General features: G+C 37.6%; 1 protein-coding gene and 1 long non-coding RNA gene across 4 annotated transcripts in view; one reads left to right on the plus strand and one right to left on the minus strand.

The window, feature by feature from the left end:
- Positions 1 to 2,540, plus strand: part of LOC121474750 — a 37,568-nt gene extending 35,028 nt beyond the window's left edge. For both annotated transcript variants that reach the window (XR_005983506.1, XR_005983505.1), the window contains exon 4: positions 1,794 to 2,540. This is a non-coding gene — a long non-coding RNA (uncharacterized LOC121474750). The remainder of the gene's footprint in view (positions 1 to 1,793) is intronic.
- KIAA0895 (KIAA0895 ortholog) overlaps positions 1 to 16,383 on the minus strand; it is a 50,240-nt gene that overhangs the window by 15,698 nt on the left and 18,159 nt on the right. For both annotated transcript variants that reach the window (XM_041727855.1, XM_041727854.1), the window contains exons 3-5: positions 2,554 to 2,697; positions 1,842 to 1,974; positions 1,000 to 1,305 (exon numbers count right to left, since the gene is read on the minus strand). In XM_041727855.1, coding sequence (XP_041583789.1) covers positions 1,000 to 1,305; positions 1,842 to 1,974; positions 2,554 to 2,697 — 583 coding nt within the window. The remainder of the gene's footprint in view (positions 1 to 999; positions 1,306 to 1,841; positions 1,975 to 2,553; positions 2,698 to 16,383) is intronic.

A 16,383-nucleotide genomic window follows, 5' to 3' on the forward strand; every position in this document is an offset into this window, starting at 1 on the left:
TATAATAATAATTCAAAAAATGAAAATATAAGTATTGGTAAGCATTGGTGAGGATGTGGAAAACTTAGAACCCCATATACTGCTGGTGGGAATAAAAAATGTTGCATTCACTTTGGAGAACATTCTGGCAGTTCCTCAAAAGGTTAAACAGAGAGTTACCATATGCCAAACAATTCTACTCCTAAGTATATACCCAAGAGAATTAAAAATATAAACTTTTACCCAAATGTTCATGGTGACACTATAATAGCTAAAGAGTGTGAAAACAACTTAAATGTCCATTAATGGTGAGTAAAAAAATTAAATGTGTTCTATATATGCAATAGAACATTATTCAGCAGTAAAAAGGACTGAATACTGATATATGCCACCATAGGGATGAACCTTAAAAACATTATGATCAGTGAAAGAAGCCAGACACAAAGGATTATATATTATATGATCCCATCTGTATGAAATGTCCAATAGGGGCAAATCTATAAAAGTAGATTAATGGTTACTTAGAGCTGGGAGCTTGGTAAAGAAGAAATGGAGAATGGCTGTTAATGGGTACAGGTTTCTTTTTGGGGTTATGAAAATGTTCTAGAATTAGATAGTGGTGATAGCTGCACAACTCCATGAATATTCTAAAAACCCATGGACTGTACATTTTAATGGGCAAACTGTATGTCATGTGAATTATATCTCAGCAAAGCTGTTTTTAAAATCAGAGCAAGAAAAAGAACTGGCAAAATGTTAACAATTGGTGAATCTATAGAATGGGTATTATGAGTGTTATTTTTATCATTTCCATTCTTCTGTAGGTCTGAAATTTTTCAAAATGAGATCTGAAAAAGAATGCTAACAAAATATGGTTTGGGAAAATTAGCACTGACCTCAAGTAACAAAGGTTTACTTTTTCATAAGTGAATGGTTTCTCTGATCAGTGGATAAATATGTAATCAAAATCAACAGACAACTAACCATACGTCAGCAAATCTGTAGTCAAGAGACACCCACCTGGCTGAGAAGTATCAGTCCATCCCCTCTTGGCCCGTACACAATAATCCCATCTCGTATTGGGGTCCTTGACAAATTTTCCAATATCTTTGAAGAGTTCGCAAAAAGACATTTGGCTGGCTCGATAAACAGTGTAGTAGAGGAGGGCAGCCCTCCATAAAAAGGGGTCTTTTCTAAAAAGGACACTGTGAATACTTGCCAGTCCTTCCTCTGTGGGATTGTTTGGCTTTAGCTCATGTTTTTTACGGCCAGTCCAACTGTTCCATGGTTGCTGAAGGTTGTTAATACCTCGAAAATAATGTGTGCCTATGGAGAAGAAAAGGTGCGTAAAAAACAGGAAATGACATTTTCATTTTAATTCTTATCCAAAAAAGATTCTACCAACAGTTCTAAAACCAAATTAATGTGTACCTAGGAATCAAAACAAAGTGGAAAATGACCTGACTCTAAAGCCTTCTGGAGGAGGTACTCTGCCTTCAGAAGGATCACACGTCTTATTCGAAGAGGCTCAACTTTTATAGCATCTATTTTAAGGGGAAGAATCATAGACTTGATATTGAAAAGAATCTCAGAGGGCACTGAGTTCCATTTCCCTCAGTTTCAGAAATGTGGGGGAACTGAAATCCAGGAGTTAAAGGACTTTCCAAGCTTAATACAGTTACACAGTATCCTAAAAAATCTTATTTGAAGTGAGACATTAATATCTTAGTTCAAGTGAAACCTAACAATTTTATTACCTTTTGCCAAGTACCGCTAAGAAAAAAAAAACCTTATAAAAGAATGTTTCTTTGCAGCTCATTTCTGATACTACAAGTGAACAAATGGAGAAGGGCTGCCCCTACCTATTTCATGCCTCAGCATTCCCTCCAGCCAGTGCTCACGTGCAGTGGAAACATTGATGGTCAGTGTCGGGCACCCATTTACCACTGTCATTGAAGCTCGGGAAAGCAGGTCTTCAGTGAGATGAACTACAATCTAAGGAGTTAAGAGGAAAAAAACATATATATTATATATATATACAACAAAATGTAAAGGCTGGGGAGAGGAAGCTTTCTCAGGAAACAACAGACCCATAAATCAATACGTTTTTATTTTGCTTGTACCAATTTGACTCTCCAAGAATTCTAGAAGATGAAATGAAGAGCCAATCACTTTTGACCCTTCCACTTTTGAGCATGGGGAACTCAAGAACCCTTCCTGAATAGAAGGAAAGTAGAGGGCTGTGCTGAGCAGGCAGTGCTGCCACTGCTCTCAAATACAGTCCCCCACCCCCACCCCCGCCAGGTTAAAATGATGCAAAGGAAGGTACACAAGCCACAGTCTGCTTCACTGCTTGGCCATTGTGAACTGGCTGCTTATAAAAGGCAGCCACTGAGGCAAATTGCTTCATTATTAATTTTCATAAAATAATTCCCATAATCCCACACAAGCTATACAGAAATAGTAGTAAGTAAAGAAGAACACAAACTAAACATAACAATTTGATTTAATGGGTGACTAATTTAACGAACAGTTAAAATGCCAATACCATCTTGTGTCACTCCCGATTCATACCTCACCCAGACAGCCTTCTTTCATCATGTACTTCCGAACATGACTCCAGATACGAGTTTTAGATAGCAGGCTGCCACCTGTGGCCTGCTCAAATTTTTCATAACTTCCATATTTCTGTAAAGTCAGTTCCATAATATTGATGGACTGTAAAAAAAACAAACAGGGATAATGAAAATAAATAGCCTCTCATTACTCTGAGATGAGTAATAAGTTATCTTCTTATTGACCATGACCTGTTTTTTGATAATTGATTTCCAAATGAAATTGCAAGAGAAGTACCACATCTAATTCTAAACAGCTTTCACTCATTGACATAAATTTATACAGACACCTCTGTGCTTACAAATCCTCTTTCCCTGTGTTCATTTCTCCTTCACATGCTGAGGGATAAAGGTACAGCATGCAGCGTCAACATCTGACAGGCTGAGAAGGCAAGGCAGAGGGGGCTCCTTGGCTTCTCAAAGACCATTTGGTGGTTTGGCAGGAAAACTCAGAGTGGAAAGTATGTCTTCAGACTAATCATTAAATTATAATTGTGACGTAGATAAAGAAATTAACCCAATTTTTAAGCACACACAATAGAATCAACCATTCTTCTATGACAATCTTATAAAATCTGAACATTTCCAGGGTTAGTCTTTCAAAGAAAAACAGTCTCAACATTACTAAAAACACTTTCATCTTTCATTCAGGGCAGAGTACTACCTAATTCTCATTCTTCATAAATTTTCACATCAAAAGAATATGAAAGTTGAGATCTTAACTAATACTCAAAAAGGAAGACTAAAAAATGCTGGCCGTGAATCACTAGTATCTTGGGAAAGACACAAGAAAGAAAAACATAAGGAAGACAAGTGATCTTTAAAAAGTCTTTGGGGAAAGAAGCTAGAAAATTTAAATATATCTTATAGGAATTGTGAGAGAAGTGAGAAAATCCAGTATGAAATCTAGTTTCCAGACTATTGTTTGACTAGTAAAGAGATTAAAATTACAAGCTCTACAGTCGGATGGATTTGTGTTGACATGCTGGCTCTGTCTACCCTCTGGCTGGGTGATGTGGGCAAATCATTTAACTTGTTACTAAGCCTCCTCATTTTTAAATGGGGTAAAAATAATAATGTCTACTTCATGGTTTTGTTCAGAAAATTTGGCCAATCTTTATAAAGCACAGTGCCTGGAGCCTAATAAGTAGTCAGTACCTGTCAGTTATTACATTATCATCGCCATCATTATATGTTCATTCTTTCGAAATGCCACACCACTGTAGAGAGTATGCCCAGCACAAAAACTACAGAAAACTCACACTGCAAGTTTTAATTCAATATATATATCCTCAATGCAAAAATATGTATTACTAATAAACTAGGCATGTGTCATAAAGTTATCATAACAAGAAATGGCTTCAATAGGCTTTGACTGGCTTTTGTTCCCAAAACTGGTATCAAAAGCTCTATAGTTCAAAATGTGGTGCAAAGGCTGGCAGCATTGGCTTGATATGTGAGCTGTTTTCAAATGCGTAATTTTGCCCCATCATGCCTACTGAACCAGGCACATGCACTTTATTCTCCAGGTGATTCATGTGCATGGTAAAAAGAAAACTCTCGGAGAATGGAATTACAGCACAACTACCCTACAGACTACTTTTTAAAATGACAACTATGATAATTAAAAGAAAAAAGCATGTAATTAAGAATCCATTTCTATAGATTAGCAAAGATTTTTTGCAAACACCAGTCTAATGATGACTAGTCATCAATATATAAAATAGAGTGAAAATAATGTGAGAAATCTGTTATTAATTCCAGGAAAGAGAGAAGTGGTACCTTCTACTGGACTGATACTTAGAGCCAAAAAAAGCCAGGGGTGCCTGGGTGGCTCGCTCAGCTCAGGCAGGTCATGATCTCTGGTCCTGGGATCAAGCCCCACATCAAGCCCTGCATTGAGCCTCACATTGGGCTCCCTGCTTCTTCCCCTGTCCCTGCTCTAGCTGCTCCTCTAGCTTGTGCTCTCTCCCAAATAAATAAAATCTTAAAAAAAAAAAAAAGTTAAAAGACATTTTTTTATTATAACCTATAGTTACATGTTTTTAAGTATGTACTTAATTTCAGATAATATTAGCTTTTCTAGCATATGCTTACTCACTAGAAAAAAATGTGGTTATCTACTATGGTAGTCCCCCCTTATCTGCAGGGGAGATGTTCTAAAACCTCATTGGATACCTGAAGCTGCAGAGTACCAAATCCTATGCACACTGTTTTTCCTATCTATACACACCTATGATAAAGTTTAATTTATAAATTAAGCAGAGTAAGAGGTTAACAATAATAAAGTAGAACAATTATAACATTATACTGTTATAAAAGTTATGTGAATGTGGTCTCTCAAAATATCTTATTGAACTATACTCTTCTTGTGATAATAAAACATCTATGTGATAAGGGAGGTGAATGACACAAGCAGCAGCATTAGGCTACCACCGATCTTCTGACAACATGTCAGAAAGAGGATCATCTGGTTCCAGACTGAGGTTCATCTTGGGTAACTGAAACCGCAGAAGGTGAAATCATGGATAAGGGGAACTACTGGATTTATTAGAGCAGATACAGTTTAGAGAATTAAGAAAAACCTAAATATAGGTGTTCCCTATTATCACCAATAAATGGTACTAGTAGAAGGCTATTATGTATTCATATTCATAGTAAGTATTCACTCATATTCATAATGGGAAAAGAAATCTCATAGGAAATTTTACTGAAAAAGTACCCTATAAATTTTTTTTAGTACCCTATAAATTTAAGAGAAAACATACTTTGGCAGTTTAACAACATTTAGGCAAATTTCATACCCATGTACTAATTATTGGATCCACCAAAGAATGAGTAACATCACATCCTTCATTTCATCTTACTTACATGGCATCATAATGACAACACTACCCAGAAGATATACTGATGTTCCCCAAAGGTTATATTAATATGATGTCATGGCCAATATTCTTCTTTAAAAGTGCCTAACCTTAGGGTGCTGGGTGGCTCAGTTGGCTAAGCATCAGCTCAGGTCATGATCCTGAGGTCCTGGGATCGAGCCCCAAATCAGGCTCCCTGCTCAGTGAGAAGCCTACCTCTCCCCATCCTTTTGCCCCTCCCTGCCCTGTTCTCCCAAATAAATAAAATATTAAAAAATAAAATAAAACAAAGTGCCTATCCTTTTGTCATCTCTATTGATTTCTTTCTTCATCAGTTTTTCAACTGGTCCAACCTAGACAGATTGGTCCTGAGCACACAGGTCTCCAGTATCCTTTGTTGACCTCAAGAAATAATTTCCTGATTCATCTGCATTATAATAGCCCCAAGCAGAGAGACAGAAACCGTGGTTAAGTGGGTGATAAATAAAAGCTTTACAAGAGAAATCAGAAATGTTGATTGGGTGGCTCAGGTGGCTGAAGGTTTAGCACCACCTTCAGCCCCAGAGCGTGATCCTGGAGACCCTTCCTGCATGGAGCTTGCTTCTCCCTCTGCCTGTGTCTCTGCCTCTCTGTGTCTCTCATGAGTAAATCAATAAAATCTTTAAAAAAAAAAAAAAATCTGTTTTTGGTTCTTGGTTTGCCTCTCTAAAAAAAAAAATGATGGTCACTTCATCAGTGAATATTTTTATGTCACAATTTTTGCTTTTTTTAAAATTTATTTATTTATTTATTTATGTATGATAGTCACAGAGAGAGAGAGAGAGAGAGAGAGAGAGAGAGAGGCAGAGACACAGGCAGAGGGAGAAGCAGGCTCCATGCACCGGGAGCCCGATGTGGGATTCGATCCCGGGTCTCCAGGATCGCGCCCTGGGCCAAAGGCAGGCGCCAAACCGCTGCGCCACCCAGGGATCCCAGTGCATTAGAATTATAGAAAATACAAAATGATACAATTTAAAACGCAATTACTTAGAGATAGAAAAATATAATCCAAAGAACCGTGGACTCTGATAAGAGATCAAATTAGCAATTTCAGACTTGGTGGTAGGAAGCAAAAAGGCTACGCAATGAAACTTGAAACAAGGATGTATATTCTCATAGAAAAAAATTCATGGCTTTATAAATAAGAAATCTGAATAATGAATACCTGACTCAAGAAGTAAATAGAGAAACTCAAGAAAACAATGGAAACTTGTAGAAAGGAATTAATGAAGGTAAATTTTGACCTACTTAATTAGAAAAAAAAAAAAAAAAGGTTGACTTGATAAATCCTGGACCAATTTTTTCAGAAGACCAATGAGGTAGACTGATTCCTCACAAACCTAATTTTTTAAATGAGAAAAATATCTATACATCGCGCCCTGGGCCAAAGGCAGGCGCTAAACCGATGCACCACCCAGGGATCCCACAATTTTTGCTTTTCTATGCAGCCTCTTAACTGCAGGCCATAAAAATCTTAGGAGTATGGTATCAGCTTTGAAAAAGGGAAAAGGCAGTAAGTAATTTTAAAAGGCACAAGGAAGCCTGCAAGAATATACGCAAAGGCTGCTGCTCTGGTTTGGGGGGGAGAGGTGGACTGCATTGATGTTTATATCTGTACTTTTCAGAACTTTTAAAATTCTTTACAATATGCATGTATTAGTGTTATGATCAAGAGGAAAAAGTAATTCTTTTCCAGTTTTACTGAGGTATGGTTGACAAAAATATGTATTTAGGTTGTACCATGTGATGTATTTTTTTAAAGGCGTACAATGTAATGCTTTAATATATGTATATGCTGTGAAATGGTTACCACAATCAAGTTAACTGACACATCTATCACTTCATGTAGTTACCATTTTTTGTGTATGGTGAAAACATCTAAGATCTTAGCAAATTTCAAGTATATAATACAGTATTATTAACTATAATCATCATGGTGTACATTAGATCCCCAGGACTTACTCAACTTATAACTCAAAGTTTGTACCCTTTGACCCAAATCTCCTCATTCCCCAACCAAAAGTTTTTTTTCTTTTCTTTTTTTAAAGAAAAAAAGAAGGGAAAAGCTCATCCATTCTCCCAGAGTTCAGAGAATCCATACCTATACAAGCTTTCACATACATCATCCAAATGGCTAACTACTTTTAGAGGCAATGAATTTCATGTCAATTCTCTCTTCTCCATTATTATCATTAATCAAAAAACATTTCCCGGTATTACTTGGTGAGGAATTAAAACAATTTTTCTCTAATCATTGCTTTCAATTTGCCATCCAGAATATCTCCTTCCTATCTCTGAATATGTCAACCAGTTTCTTTAGCTTTCCAATAATTTTCAAGTATTCAAAAAAAAGTCCACTTTAAGCCAATTTAATTCCATTTTAAAATGTCAATCATATCTAATTTAAAGCTCTTTCCCTGGCAGCCCCAGTGGCTCAGCGATTTAGTGCTGCCTGCAGCCCAGGGTGTGATCCTGGAGACCCGGGATCGAGTCCCACATCAGGCTCCCTGCATGGAGCCTGCTTCTCCCTCTGCCTGTGTCTCTGCTTCTCTCTCTCTCTCCTCTCTGTGTATTCTCATGAATACATAAATAAAGTCTTTAAAAAAAAAAAAAACTTAAAAAAAAAAAAGTTCTTTCCCCTCTCCTAGGGCATGACCAGCCCAAGGACTAAAGAAACTTGACTTGAGAAAGAAAGGTAGAGTAGTGATTTCTTTCTCAGCTCTTCCAAGTTTTCTGGGCCCCTCCTTCCCTTCAGTAAAATGACAGCTGGGAGAAAGAAAAGAACAATTCCTATATAACTGGCTCAGCTGTGGTCCTCCATCCTTGACCTAGGACGCTGGTGGAGGCCTACTCTAGCTGTGGTCCTCTGTTCCTTGACCTAGGATGCCAGTGCAGGCCTATCCTAATCAGCATCTCCACTGCATGGCTCACTGCAAGAAGCCCCTTAAAGCAGATGCTAACAAAACTATGACTTTTTAAATCCCAGTAGGAACAACTAAAAGACTTACTGTATACCCATTTTATTAAATATATACAGCAAAAGTTATACTGACACAAAAGAAATGCTGACAGTTTTTAAGGACATGAGAAAATGCAGATGCTTAAAAGTATACTAACCTCAATTATGAACACTGTTAGGCATGGGGCAAGGAAAACACTAAGTATGAATAGTGATTATCCTTGGGTGATAGAATTATGGGATTTTATTCTCTTCTTTATTTATTTATTTTTTTAAGGTGGGGTGGGTGGGGTGGGGAGGGGCAGAGGGAGAGGGACAGAGAATCTTAAGCAGGCTCCACACCTTTCTCCCATTTTCCAGTTAGTCAGTCATTCGTTAATATCCTTACTCTAGAGTATTTGTATTTAAAAAAAGAATGCATTGGGGGAGAAAGCCCCTAAAAATTCAAACAAATATTTTTCTATAGTAGAGTTTTAGGCAGAGCAGACTGCTGGTAGGAAGAGGTTGAGGCATTCTTGAGGCCTACTCATGGAGCAAGCAGCCACTTCCCTCAGCCTTGTGGAGATCTAGCCCTAGACATCAAATATATTCTCTGCTTCCTTCCAACTATAAGAATAGCAAATATACACAGTAAACACTCAGACATTACATAGTTTTACTGATCAGTTTTAAAACTTCTAGAACCAAAACATCTTAATATATACATATCCATTTGTCCAGGTCTCAGTCTCCTAATCTGTAGGAATTTGACTTTGTACCTTTCCTTTGCGTCCATTTTATTACTTGGCTAACTCTTCCATCACCATGTTAGAAAATGATATGATAGGAACTACTCTCGAGTTCCACAAAAATAGTATTAGGTAGTATAATATTTCTTGCTCAAAATGGACTGAAATAGGCCACCAAACATACTTTTTGCCTTTTAAAAAGTTGGGCCAAAAACCATATATTTTTGCTAAATTATGAATCAATATAATATCTCTGCTCATATCAATTATTTCTGAATCCTTCCTCTTTTTAAGAGGATATTCTAAAACTGTGTATTTCTTACAGAACAAATTTTCAGAGATCTCAAACCTAGTGCAAAGAGGAAGTAAATACAAAATGAGTAATTGTTCAGCATGAAGGAAATAGTTCTATCTCTCCCCTGATCTCGATGTCATTTATATTACATAAAACAGAACACAACCTTCTGCCACTGCCACCTCATGACCCTGAGGCACTTATTCTCCTCTATGAAAATAAGAGTATAATAGGGAAGATGGCAGTGTAACAAGAACCTAAACTCACCTTGTGTCACAAATACAACTAGGTAACACTCAAATCACTGTAAATAACCCAGAAAACAACCAGAAGACTGGAAACTAAAAGTAGAGAAGAGGCCATATTGAAGAGGGTAGGAAGGGCAGAAGTGCAGTAGGAAGCAAAACAGATTCGGGGGGCCAACTGCTGGAGGGAACTGTGAGGGCAGAGTAGGGAGAGAAATAGACCTTCACACTGGGTAGCCCATGTGGGGAAGTTGGGTCCCCATAGCATTTGGCTCTGAAAACTAGAGGGGATGATTTTCATGAGTTTTTACAACCAGTAGGACTTCAAGCCTGGAACTTACCAGCAGGCTCAGTTCTGGGAGAGCCTGGAAGGCAAATGAAAACTAAGTCTCCACCCTTAATTTTGGCTCAGGTCATGATCTCAGGGTCCAGTCTTCTTGAGATTCTCTGTCCCCCACCCCACTTTGTCTTTACCACCCCCCCAAAAATTTACAGATATAATGCAATCCCTATCAAAGTACCAACAGTATTTTGCACATAACTAGAACAAACACTCCTAAAATTTGTATGGAACAACATAAGATCCCAGATAGCAAAAGCAATCAGAAAAAGAAAAGAAACCTAGAGGTATCACAATTCAAAACTTCAAGTGATATTACAAAGCTGTAGTAATCAAAATAGTATGGTACTGCCACAAAATAGACACATAGATCAATGGAACAGAAACCTGAGAAATAAACCCACAATTATATGGTCAATTAATCTTTGACAAAGGGGCTGAAAAATATGCAATGGGAAAAAGTCTCTTCAAAAAATGGTGTTGAGAAAACTGGATAGCTATATGCAAAAGAATGAAACTAGACCACTTTCTTACACCATTCACAAAAATAAACTCAAAATCGATTAAGGGCTTAAATATGAGACCTGAAACTATAAAAATCCTAGAAGAAAGCACAGGCAGTGATGTCTCTGATATCAGCCACAGCAACATCTTTTTAGACGTGTCTCCTGAGACCAGAGAAATAAAGGCAAAAATAAACGATTGTGACTACATCAAAATAGAAAGCTTCTGCACAGCAAAGAAACCAACAAAACAAAAAAGACAACCTACTGAGAGATCTGCAAATGACATATGTAATAAAAGGTTAGTATCCAAAATATATAAAATTGTTATACAACTCAACACTAATTAAAATGAGTCAAGTAGGGGCACTTGAGTGGCTCAGTTGGTTAAGCAACTGCCTTCAGCTAGGTCATGATCTCAGGGTCCTAGGACTGAGCCCCTACTGGGTTCCCTGCTCAGCGGGGAACCAGCTTCTCCCTCTCCCTCTGCCTCTCCCCCTTGCTCATGCTCTGCGCCTCTAAAATAAATAAATAAAATCTTTAAAAACATAAAATAAATAAAATAAAATGGGCAGAAGTGGAGTGGCTGGATGGCCAGTAGGTAGAGTGTCTGACTCTTGGTTTCAGCTCAAGTCATGGTTTTAGGATCATGGCACTGGGCTTCTTGTCAGGCTCCATGCTCAGAGCAGAGTCTGCTTGTCCCTTTCCCTAGGCTTCTTCCCCTCCCAGCCCCACACTTTCTCTCTCTCAAATAAATAAATAAAATCTTTTTTAAAAAAGTGGGCAGAAGACACAAACAGACGTTTCTCCAAAGAAAACATATAGATGGCCAACAGACACATGGAAAGATACTCAACATCACTCATCTTCAGGGAAAGGCAAATCAAAAGCAGAGTGAGATGTCACCTCACATTTGTCAGAATGGCTAAGTAACACAAGTAACAAGTGTTGACAAGGATGTGGAGAAAAAGGAACCCTTGTGTACTGCTGGTAGGAATGCAAACTGTGTACAGTCACTGTAGAAAACAGTGTGGGGTTCCCCCCAAAATTAAAAATAGAACTACCCTATGATTCAGCAATCACTCTACAGGGTATTTACCCAAGAAATACAAAAACACTTATTTGAAAAGATATATACACCCTTATGGGTTTTTTAAATTTTTTAATTTAAATTCAATTAATTAGCATATAATATATTGCTGGTTTCAGAGGTAGAGGTCAGTGATTCATCAGTCTTATATAATACCCAGTGCTCATTACATCATATGCCCTCTTTAACAGGTGTTCTTCACCCTGTTACCCCATCCTCCCATCTCCTTCCCCTCCAGCGACCCTCAGTTTGTTTCCTATGATTAAAGAGTCTCTTATGGCTTATCACCCTCTCGGAGTTCATCTTGTTTTATTTTTCCTTCTCTCCCCCTGTACTTCTCTGTTTTTTCTTAAATTCCACATGAGTGAGAGCATATGATAACTGTCTTTCTCTGATTGACTTGTTTTGCTTAGCATAATATCCTCTAGTTCCAGCCATGTTATTACAAATGGAAAAATTTAATTTTTCTAATGGCTGAGTACTATTCCCTTGTACATATATACCACATCTTTATCCATTCCTCAGTCAATGGAGATCTGAGCTCTTTCTGTTTGGCTACTGTGGACATTGCTGCTATAAACATTGGGGTTTAGGTGCCCCTTTGGGTCACTACATTTGTATCTTTGGGGTAAATACCCAGTAGTACAACTGCTGGATCACAGGGCAGCTCTATTTTCAACTTTTTTAGGAACCTTCATACTGTTTCCCAGAATTGCTATACCAGCTTGCATTCTCACATCCTTATGTTTATTGCAGTTTTTACAACAGCCAAATTAGCAGCCTAAGTGTCCACTGATATATGAATGGATAAAGATGTAGGCATCTTTACACGTGTATACATATACACCTATGTGTATACATAGGAATATTATTCAGCCATAAAAAAACAATGAAATCTTGCCATTTGCCACAACATGGATGGATCTACCAAGTATAATGCTAAGCAAAATAAGCCAATTAAGGAAGACAAATACTATATGATTTCACTCATATGTGGAATTTAAGAAACAAATGAACATAGGAAAAATAAAAAAGACAAATCAAAAAACAGACTCTTAACTATAGAGAACAATTAATGGGTTACTGGAGGGCAGGTGGATGGGGAATGGATAAAAGAGGTGAAGGGGATTAAGGGCACACTTACCTTGATGAGCACTAAGAAATATATAGAATTGCTGAATCACTATATATATATATATATTTTAAGACTTCATTTATTTATTCATGAGAAACACAGAGAGAGAGGCAGAGACATAGGCAGAGGGAGAAGTAGGCTCCATGCAGGAAGCCTGATGCAGAACTCAATCCCAGGACCCCAGGATCACAACCTGAGCCAAAGGCAGATGCTCGACCACTGAACTACCCAGGTGCCCCTTGAATCACTATTATTGTATATCTGAAACTAATACAATACTACATGTTAACTACACTGGAATTGAAATAAAAATAAATAAATTAGATATTCCACACATACACACACGAGTAATCAAATTCTTTTCAACAAAGTACAGAATGGGAGAAAATGCTTGCAAATTTCTTATCTGATAAGGACTCATGACTAGAATATATAAAGAACTCCCACAACTTGGGTGCCTGAGTGGCTCAATCGGTTAAGCATTCAACTCTTGATTTCAGCAAAGGTCATGATATCAGGGTCCTAAGATAGAGCCTACTCAGCACAGAGTCTGCTTGAGATTCTCTCTCCCCCTTGAAACCTCCCCCTGCTTGCACACACTCTAAATAAATAAATAAATCTTAAAAAAAAACCTCCTACAACTCTGTAATCAAAACACAAAATAACCCAATTAGAAAATAAGCAAAAGATCTGAATAAACAGTTCTCTAAAGAATATATACAAGTGACTGATAAGCACATGAAAAGATGTTCAATATCATTAGTCCCCAGGGAAACACGAATCCAGACCACAAGGATATACTACTTCACATTCACTAGAATGGCTATCAGAACAGATACAAAAACAAAACAAGAATTGATGAGGATGTGAAGAAATCAGAACCCTCGCACACTGCTGAGAGGAATGTAAAATGGTGCAGTCATTTTGGACAACAGTCTTCCTCAAAAGACTAATAAGCTTAGAGTTCCGATATGACCAATTGCCATATGATCTGCTACTACCCAAAATAATTAAAAACATACGTCCAAACAAAATTTGTAAACAAATGTTCATAGCAACATTATTTATAATAGCCAGAAAGTGGAAACAACCCAACTATCAATTGATAACTAGATAAACAAAGTGTAAAATACACATAAATATGGAATATTATTCAACAATAAAAAGTACTGATACATGCTATGACATGGATCAATCTTGGAAACATGCTAGACAAAAGGAGGTAGTTACAAAGAATCATATATTTTTAAAAAACAATTTTATTTATTTGAGAGAACAAGAGAGAAAGAAAATGAGTGGGGGAGGGGCAGAGGGAAACAAAGACTTTCTGCTGAGTAGGGAGCTTTATGTGAGGCTCAATCCCAGGGTCCTGAGCTGAAGGCAGACATTTAACCCACTTAACCACCCAGGCACCACATAAAGAATCACATATTATATGATTCCATTTATATGAAATGTCCAGAAGAGACATAAAATTAATATAGAGAAAATAAACTAGTAGTTGCCTAGGGCTCAGGGATTGATGGGAAATGGTGAATAAATACTCTAATGATTATAAGGTTTCTTTTTGGACGTGATGAAACGTTCTCAAATTTGATAGTGGTAATGGATTAATAACTCTAAATACATTGAAAATCACTGAACTGTATACGTCAGATAGGTGAATTGTATGGCACGTGAATGATATCCTAATAACGTTGTTATAATAAAAAAGAATAGTCAAATAGCACAGTGTAACATTTGAGCCACTAATCCAGAAAATAAAAAATCTCTCTATAAAACTTTCAGCATTATCTTCGATGATTGAACAAACTTTCTGAAAAATCTCATTCTGGTGAATGATCTGCTTTTGGTTTATTTATGAATCTGTTTACTGTTAAGCAGTTTGGAAATCTGACCATCAATCACGAGACACTTCAATAGTCCTGTGCTAAAAACTATCTCCCTTCTCAACTGCTGTTTTCTCTCCGTGAAAAACTATATACAATAGGGACACTAATCCGATATGAGTCACGGTGATATTGTGGAAACACTAGGAGTCATCAGATCTGGTTTTACATTAATGCTCTACCATTTACTAAGTGTGTGATCTTGAGTATGTCATTTTACCTTCCTCAGGTTTAGTTTCTTCACTGGTAAAATGGAGATGAAAATCTTTGCCCTGCTTACCTCAAAGAGTTGTTGTGAGGACGAAATTAGAGCTAGAGACAACGCTGAGAGAGAGAGGGAAGAGAGAGGGAGAGAGGAGGGAGGGAAAGAGACACACTGTGAATGTGTTTGGTAATCTATTTCCCATATGACTGTATACAGTTTCAGCAGAAGACATCTGGGTTTTAATTTTAGAATTTAAGGTAACTGATTTGACCTCCATCCAATCCCAGCCCTCCCCCTTCATTACTCGCCTTTTCTTAAATTCTAATGTCTAGAATTCTTCCCCCACCATGTATCCAAATACTGAATTACCCCCCTGGGAGATCACATAAGGATCACTCCTGTAAGCCAGTGTTTTCCAAACTGTTTCTTGTGAAACAGTGGCTAACAAGACAATCATTTTTAAAAAGGTTTCATGGTCAAATGTGTTTAGAAAATATTGGATTAAACAAAGTTAAACAAGACTCTTCCAAGCCTTTATTATGATGCTCTACGTGGTGAATCTTGGGGATGAATATAATATTTTGTGTTTTCCAACTCATATGACCTTCTTTTTCATGCAGTATCTCTCAAATCAATTTGAAATGCTTATTTCAGATAAGCGTGAGGTGTGAGCACGCACACACACACACACACACACTCTCTCTCTCTCTCTCTCTCTGGTACTTTGAGATTCTCAGGATGAAAAGCAAAATCCCAAATGCAGACTGAATTTTTCAATGGTGGCTACTGCTTCTTGGCAGCAAAGTAAGATATGGATTACTCAATCAGATCATTAGGCCTCCATTTAAGGTACTATAGTCACAAACTGATGGGACACTAGAGCAGTACACTCAGTACCTTCAGCTCTAAGCAATAACCACTGTGTAAAGCCACTGAATATAACATCTGGGAGAAACAAAAGAAGAGCATCTTTATATTCCAATGTTTTAAGGAAGACACGATGCTGACCCCCAAAAACATACATTCGAGTTAAACATGATCCTTGGGCCACAAATACAGATCCACTGTTTGAAAAGCACATTACTGGGATGCCTGGATGGCTCAGCAGTTGAGCACCTGCCTTCGGCCCAGGGCTTGATCTCGGAGTCCCAGGATCGAGTCCCACATCAGGCTCCCTGCATGGAGCCTGCTTCTCTGTCTACCTGTGTCTCTGCCTCTCTCTCTTTGTGTCTCTTATGCATAAATAAAATCTTTAAAAAAAAAAAAAAAGCACATTACTAAATTTCTAGAATACTATCAATAAAGACCATTCATTCATTCATCTTCTTTGTACTAATCACTGGTACTTTTTTTTTAAGATTTTATTTTTAAGTAGGACACCCGGGTGGCTCAGTGGTCGAGCATCTGCCTTTGGCTCAGGTCATGACCCCAGAGTCCTGGGGTTGAATCCTGCATCAGGCTCCCTTTGGGAGCCTGCTTCTACCTCTGCCTGAGTCT

The sequence above is a fragment of the Vulpes lagopus genome, chromosome 13 (assembly GCF_018345385.1).
Source record: "Vulpes lagopus strain Blue_001 chromosome 13, ASM1834538v1, whole genome shotgun sequence".
Lineage (NCBI taxonomy): Eukaryota > Metazoa > Chordata > Mammalia > Carnivora > Canidae > Vulpes > Vulpes lagopus.